The sequence below is a fragment of the Vicia villosa genome, linkage group LG2 (assembly GCF_029867415.1).
Source record: "Vicia villosa cultivar HV-30 ecotype Madison, WI linkage group LG2, Vvil1.0, whole genome shotgun sequence".
NCBI lineage: Eukaryota > Viridiplantae > Streptophyta > Magnoliopsida > Fabales > Fabaceae > Vicia > Vicia villosa.
Window position 1 is genome coordinate 121,800,503 of NC_081181.1, and position 8,252 is coordinate 121,808,754.

Consider the following 8,252-nt stretch of genomic DNA (forward strand, 5'->3'; position numbering starts at 1 on the left):
TTTTTGAATTACCCCGTTATAATTTTCGGGCACCCCCTAAGCGTGTAAAAACTAGGGAGTAAATCAAAAAAATATATTTTACAGGGGGTAATTTTTCCTCTTAGGGAAAAAATATTTTGAGTTTTAAAAATTTTAAAATTATAGGGGATAATCCAAAACTTTTTTTTTAAGGGGGAAAAATCAAATAATGTGCAACAACTCTTTGTGTTCGATATATTTCTTTGAAATGAATATTTGTCTTTGTGAGAATTTCTCACAGTAGCTCTCAAGTTTTCTTCTCTTGTTTATCTTTCACATTGATTTGTTCAATGTTCAGTAGTTGAGAAATTTCTTCAATGGAGTAGTTGTTAACTGGGAGTATCGACGCCGAGCTCAATTTGATATGATGAGATAAAAAAGGAAATATATTTGAAGATGTTCTAAGTTTTCGACAGAAAAGTTTGTTGGAAAGTTCCAGTCGAAGTCGTCCTTGTACGAAAGAAAAATGCTGAATAAGACTTAGAAATATTTTCTAAGTTCAAGTTACAATTCGACGAATAGCAAATTGCGTTAGACGAAGAGTTTTGAATTTGAATAAGAGATAAATGTATTCCATCCTTATCTAGTTTCAAAGAGGAGACACGTGTAATCTTAGAGTAAATAGAAGACTTGTCGGGAAAAACATGTCGCTTTCTAGGAGAAAGACCGTTGATGGCCGTTTTTTTGACTTAGTACATACAGAGGGGTCTTAGTGTTAAAATTTCCGTGTGTTCATTCGTTGAATACTCAAAGTATCTGCTGAATTGAGAAAAGAGTCATGTAGAAACACCATATTAAGATTCCAATTTACTATTTATTTTACATTTCCAAAATTTACCTTTTATTACAATTTACTTTAAAAATTACTCTTCATTGCCCTTCCTTTACATTTCTGCAAGTTATATCGTTTGAGACAAAAAATCCTTAAACTTTGGACGTTGTTGAAATGTTGAATACCCAAGATTATGTTCTATCTTTCAATAATTTAGATTGACAAAATTCAGGCCACAATTCTCAAAAATGTTTGATTTATAAATTTAAGCATAAAATGAATTGAATTGTTTATAACTCTAGATCCTCCAAAAGAATTAGCATGGACGGGAGAAAAGAAAGAAATTAAGTAACTACACTACAGTATTTAAGAACTCAACGCAACCATACTCTTGAAGCATATGATGATTTCATGAAGAAGTTGGAAAATTTTGGTGGCTCATATGATCCAAAAACTAGCATCTATTGGCGAGAATAAAGTCTCATAATTTTTGCTGTTATTGAGGTAAAAATAATGTGTACTCCTACAATGAAATTTCTTTTGCTTTAATTAATATATATACTTGATTGATATCACAGTTGTGCTGGTATTGTCATGAAGCAATTTTGGTGACATCTTTACTAGATCGGTTGTATTTCATGTGACTCTTAACAAGCTGACCCGCTGCAATTGCGGACATGAGTGAAAGCTCTCCGGCAAGAACTGAAGCAGCTACTATTGTTGCCAGTTGCCTTGAATTAGCTCCAGGTGAATCTTTACTAGCACCCTTCACACCAAGTAAGTTCAAACAAGCTGATTGTGATGCAAGCTGTGTGCCTCCTCCAACTGTTCCCACCTGCATCATCAAAGTAAACAGTCTTAGTATTGTAATCTATAATTAATATTGTAACAGCCAAATCATTAGTATTGTAATCTATAATTAATATTGTAACAGCCAAATCATTAACAAGTAATTATATATACCTCAATGGAAGGCATAGTGACAGAGACATGAAGGTCTTTCCCATCATTCACAGCTTCCATCATGGTTATACAATGAGAACTCTCAACATTCTGAGCTGGATCTTGACCTGTTGCCAAGTAAATAGCTGAAACAATATTACTAGCATGTGCATTGAAGCCACCAAGAGCACCAGCCATGGCTGAACCAGTAAGATTCTTTAGCATGTTAAGCTCAACCAAAGACTCAACACTAGTCTTCAACACTTTCTTCACCACCTCTTCCTTAATTACAGCCTCACACACCACAGATTTTCCTCTCCCTTCAATCCAATTCACTGCAGCCGCTTTCTTGTCTGAGCAAAAATTTCCTATCATAACCAAAACATCACAATTTTAGAAAAAACAGAATATTATAATCCAATCAAAAAAAGTTGTTTATGTGTGATGTAATATTTACCAGATATACCAATCACATCCATATCTGGAAAATCACTTTGAAGAAAATCAAGTACGTTTTGTACACCTTTTGATACCATGTTCATCCCCATTGCATCACCAGTTGAACAAGTAAACCGTGTGTATAAATTCTTTCCTGCTATAGTAGCTTTTATATTCTGTAATCTTGCAAACCTACTTGACCTGAGTGAATATCAAAAACAGAATCAGTTACCCAAATGAATAAAAATATATCATTGGAAAAGTTAGAAAATAGAAAATTACTTGTTGAAAGTGTGAGCCAGAGAATCAAAATTTTGAGGATCTTCTAAAAAGAACTTTAACTGAGAAGCTCTTTTGGCGGAGTTGAATCTAACGACGGGGGCTCTAGTGATGCCATCACGGAGGACAACCGCGGAAGCACCACCCGAAACATAAATAGCTTTACATCCTCTGTTAGTGCTTGCAACTAAACAACCCTCGGTTGTTGCCATCGGAACCGTGAACTCTTTCCCGTCAAGCAACAGAGGACCGGCAACTCCTACCGGAATCTGAATAAATCCTATCGGCATCTCACAACACTGTCCTAATATAGAATCGTAATCAAAATTTTCCATCGGCAAACCTTCAAGTGACCTTCCGGTAACTCTCTCCACCGCTTGGTTACGAATCGCCGCTGCACGCCGGCAATCTCCAAGTTTTGATTCAAGTGAGTAAGACGGAATAGATCCTGAAACCACGGCCTGGACAACCTCCTCGTCATCGGACGAAAGCTGCGACATAACCGGTTCTGGTGCAACTTTTTTTACGGTGGTTTTTGGTGGTAGCGGAGGTAACTCCGGTGCAACTCCGGCGAGACATGAACCAGTGGTTTTAGCAATCTCTACTTCATCTTCTTCTTCATCGTACTGAACGGCAGTGGAAGCGGCGAAGGGATGAAGAATGAAGGCAATGCTGAAGAAAGCCATGAGATAGAAAAATGAAGCGATGAGGGAAACTACAGCTACCATCTCGGAGATTGTGAGTACATGTAGAGGAGTAGAAGTTCGAATCTTCTCACGCCATCTGTGAAGAAGAAAGTACGCGAAAGAGAAGAAGAGGCCAAAGAAAACCGCGTTTGCTAAGTAGAGTGAAGTTTGTGATTGTGAATCATGCTTTTGGTTTTTCGTTTTGGCTGAAAATTCGAGGCTTTGCTGGTGAACATCCATTTTTTGAAAATTTGAATCCGAAAAATATTTCTTTTTTAGCTTAGAGGATTGTTGGTTGAAACTTAAAAGAAAAGTGAAGATTTAGAATGTTATTTATAGACACAGAAAGTGAAGGAAGGAGCTGTGTGGTTTCACCCTTCACTTCACTACCTTAGTATATATTTTCTAATTTATTTTGTTGTTAAGTAACAGAAGTTTCATAGCAAGATCAAGATCGTAAAATGAGTCAAACATAACATAACATGTTATTGAACTCGTGGACAGCGAGGGAATATAGTAATGTCTAGTTTTGTGTAGCACATATAATCCAACCTCAAAGAAATGCTAACATAACATTATGTCATCAAATAACTATAAAATATTACTAATGTTAGTATATTATAAGTGTTATAAATGAAATTTATATTAATATGGCAAAAGAGTGGACTTTTATTGAATGCTTATAAACAATACTATATGTATGTATACATACATATAATACACGTGCATGTCCTTACATTAAACTTTTATTTTTTTATTTTTTTATAATTAAATGTTGCAACTACCAAGTCTATAATTTGTTTCCAAATTGTAACTACCAAGTCCAGTTTTGTCACACATGTCTTCACTTACTGCATCATTTTGAAAGGATTTAAATGTGTATTTGGATATTCTACTTTCTAGTTTTAATTTATATCAATCTTTTCAAATTTATTTTATATTAAAATTGCTCTCTCGTAGTTTTATCTTTATCTGGGGAGACAATGAGAATGGTAGAAAACACCATGCGGTTGGTTGGGATGCTATTACAAGAAATAAAGAGGACGGTACGTGACCTTGGATTGAGAAGATTAGATGTTATGAATAATGCGTGCCTACTGAAAATGGGCTGGAATTTACATAGGAAAGATGGAGAGTTATGGAGTAAGGTGTTGTGGGGGAAGTATGGACGAGGGGAGAATATCAGGTTCCCAATTTCGAAGCATGCTGATTCAAGTTTTTGGAAAATTATGGTTCGAAACTGGGAGAAATTGGATGACTATTGTAAATGGCACATTGGTGATTGAAGTTTGTTAGGGCTTGGAAGGATAACTGGATTAAGGAACGGTTTAATGTTGAGGAGCTGCACTTAAGTATCCCTAATCATCTTCAAGAAGGGATGATGATAATTATTCAGTTAGAAGCATGTACACGAATCTGGTGCAATTTAAAGAGATAACGGACGTGCAGAATTGGAAGAATATATGGAAGATTAATGGCATGGAAAGAATTCGTATGTTAGTTTGGAGAATGCAACATGATGGTATGTTAACAAATACAAAGAATGCGTGCCTGCTGAAAATGGGCTGGAATTTACATAAGTATGAGCTCTTCGGAATGAAAACTAAAGAAAAAATTCAAGATATAAAAAGCGATTCACTCACATTATAAATCATATGAGAACTCTAGTTAAATATTTAAAAATGAGGGTTTAGTTATAAAAATATTTATAGACCTACACTGCATGTGGAAACCAAAAAGTCACTATGATTTCTGAAATGGACTTGTCGTACATGGATTTGGCTTCTTTATTTGGAAGATTACATGAATCAGAGATGGAGTTGAAGATGCTAGACGAAGATGAATAGGAAACAACTATAAGAAAATCCTAAGTTTCAAATCTGAGGAAGAACAATATTCAGAATTTGATAAAGATATGACATTGCTTGGAAGATGCCATTGATGAAGCTTTGAAAAGTTAGGGTTTAAGGATGGTATTTTCGGATTTGGGTGTGTTAGTACCAAATAAGTGATTTTGGAGGAAGTGCTTATTTGGGTTTTGTAATATATAGGAGATATATGATAGTGATTTTTTAATGAGATTTTGTTGGTAAATGGAAGGATTTAATTGGGTGGTCAAAGATAAGAATGAATTTTAAGAAGAATGAATGGAGGTAGGTGGATACAATGAATCATTTGACCAAAATAAACACAAAACATATAGTATAAATAAAGCATTAAAAATATAAAGAATTAAAAACCTGAACAGTGTAACCGGTTACGTATAGGGGCGTAACCGGTTACGCATACGAAACAGAGACACACAGAAAAGCTGAAAGGCCAAAACACGAAACCGTAACCGGTTACGTATATAACCGTAACCGGTTACACTGAGTGAAAAATCAAAAAATATTTAAAGGAAGGTACATAAATCAAATATTATTTAGATATATTTCTAATATTGAAAGGAATAATAAAAAATGAACTATTTAAAGTAGAAGAAATGGATAGCATGCACCTTAAATGATGAATTTGATTTGAGGATGAGTTGTTTTTAGTTTGTCATATATCATATTCATCCAAAATACCGAGTTCTCTTCGAATTTTGAAGAACGGTTCTTTGGCCAGCGGCTTTGTAAAAATATCTGCTAGTTGGTTGTGTGTGTCAACAAAAGTTACTTCGACATCTCCTTGAAGAACATGGTCTCGGAGAAAATGATGTCGAATGTCTATGTGTTTGGTTCTTGAGTGCATGACCGGATTTTTTGTGATATTAATTGCACTTGTGTTATCGCATCGAAGAGGAATGCATCCGAGATCAAGTCCGTAGTCACGAAGTTGTTGCTTAAGCCAAAGAATTTGTGCACAACAACTACCCGCTGCTATGTATTCTGCTTCGGCCGTGCTAAGAGCAACACATGCTTGCTTTTTACAAGCCCATGATACTAATGCATTTCCAAGAATGTGACAAGTGCCACTTGTGCTTTTACGATCAGTTTTACATCCTGCATAATCCGCGTCAGAATAACCAATTAAATTGCAAACACTACCTTTAGGATACCATAAGCCAACATTGGTTGTTCCTTTGAGATACTTCATGATCCTTTTAACCGCCATAAGATGTGATTCCTTTGGATTTGCTTGGAAGCGAGCACAAAGACAAACACTAAACATTATGTCAGGACGGCTTGCCGTCAAATACAATAAAGAACCAATCATACCTCGATACTTGGTAATATCAATTGGAGTACCGGATTCATCTTGATCAACATATGTACCGGAGCCCATTGGAGTATTCATTGCTTTACAATTGTCCATATCAAACTTCTTCAATAGTTCTTTACAATATTTGGATTGATTGATAAAGATTCCATCTTTGAGTTGCTTAATTTGTAGTCCAAGAAAGTAGTTCATCTTTCCCATCATAGACATCTCGAATTCTCCTTGCATCATCAATGAGAATTCCTCACACATTTCTTTGTTAGTCGATCCAAAAATGATATCATCAACATAGACTTGAACCAATAAAGTGTTACTCTTGATTTTCTTAATGAACAAAGTTTTATCAACCTTACCCTTTTCGAAACCCTTTTCACACAAAAAATTGCTAAGTCTATCATACCATGCTCTAGGTGCTTGCTTTAATCCATAAAGAGCCTTTCTCAACTTAAAGACATGTGAAGGATTCTTGAAGTCTTCAAATCCGGGGGGTTGTTTGACATAGACTTCTTCATTGATGTAGCCATTCAAGAATGCGCTCTTGACGTCCATTTGATAAAGCTGAAAATTTAATGAACATGCATAAGCAAGTAAAAGACGAATAGCTTCTAACCTTGCAACCGGAGCAAATGTTTCTTCAAAGTCGATTCCTTCTTCTTGATTATAACCTTGGGCCACCAATCTTGCTTTGTTTCGAACAATTATACCATTCTCATCAAGTTTGTTCTTAAACACCCATCGAGTACCTATGATGTGTTTATTACTTGGTCTAGGCACAAGTTCCCAAACTTGATTTCTCTCGAATTGATTTAATTCTTCTTGCATTGCATTTATCCATTGATCGTCTCCTAAGGCTTCATCAACTTTGGAAGGTTCAATTTGAGAAACAAAAGCCATGTGTAAGCAAGCATCTTTGAGATTTAATCTTGTTGCAACTCCTTGACTAATATCACCAATAACTTTATCAATAGGATGATCTCTATGAGTTCTCCATTCTTTTGGTAGATCATTGGTGTTTGATTCTTGTTGTACACTTTCTTGTTGAACACTTTCTTGTGAACTTCCGGTGCCTTCACAATTGTATCATTTGAAAGTTCTTTCGGTGCCTTCATAATTGTATCATTTGAAGGTTCTTCCGAGGGTAAATCTAAAGGATCATCATCATCACAAACAACTATTTCCTCTTTGGAGGTGTTAGTCTCATCAAAAGATACATGCATGGATTCTTCAATAGTTAAAGTTCTTTTATTATAAATTCTATATGCTTTACTAGAAAGAGAATAACCAAGAAATATACCTTCGTCGGATTTCTCATCAAACTTACCAAGATTGTCTTTGTCATTGTTGAGAACAAAGCACTTGCATCCAAAAATGTGAAAGTGAGCAATGTTTGGCTTTCTTCCTTTGAAGAGTTCATATGGAGTCTTCTTTAAGATAGGTCTAATGATTACTCGATTTCCAACATAACATGCCGTACTAACCGCATCCGCCCAAAAATATTTAGGAAGATTTGCATCACTAAGCATTGTTCTTGCAAGTTCCACTAGAAACCTATTTTTCCTTTCAACTACTCCATTTTGTTGTGGAGTTCTTGGTGCTGAAAAATTATGTGAGATACCATGTTCTTCACAAAATTCTTCAAATGATGCATTTTGAAACTCTCCACCATGATCACTTCTTATGGATACAATCTTTAATGATTTTTCATTTTGGATTTGTTTTGCATACTTCTTAAAGGATTTAAAAGCATCACTTTTCTGCACAAGAAACAAAGTCCAAGAATATCTAGAATAATCATCAACAATAACTAAAGCGTATACATTACCTCCGAAGCTTCTTGTCCTTGATGGACCAAATAGATCCATATGCAACAATTGAAGTGGTCTTGTTGTAGTCACCACATTCTTTGGTTTGAAAGA

General features: G+C 35.3%; 1 protein-coding gene across 1 annotated transcript; it reads right to left on the minus strand.

Moving 5' to 3' along the window:
- Nucleotides 1-1,037: 1,037 nt before the first annotated feature.
- On the minus strand, nucleotides 1,038-3,466 carry LOC131651939 (3-hydroxy-3-methylglutaryl-coenzyme A reductase 1-like). The gene is made up of 4 exons (XM_058921668.1): nucleotides 2,453-3,466; nucleotides 2,190-2,371; nucleotides 1,754-2,100; nucleotides 1,038-1,625 (listed from the first exon to the last, which is right to left on the minus strand). Exons 1-4 carry the CDS (start codon nucleotides 3,373-3,375, stop codon nucleotides 1,383-1,385), a joined length of 1,695 nt encoding a protein of 564 aa, XP_058777651.1. The 5' UTR covers nucleotides 3,376-3,466; the 3' UTR covers nucleotides 1,038-1,382.
- Between the last annotated feature and the right edge of the window lie 4,786 nt (nucleotides 3,467-8,252).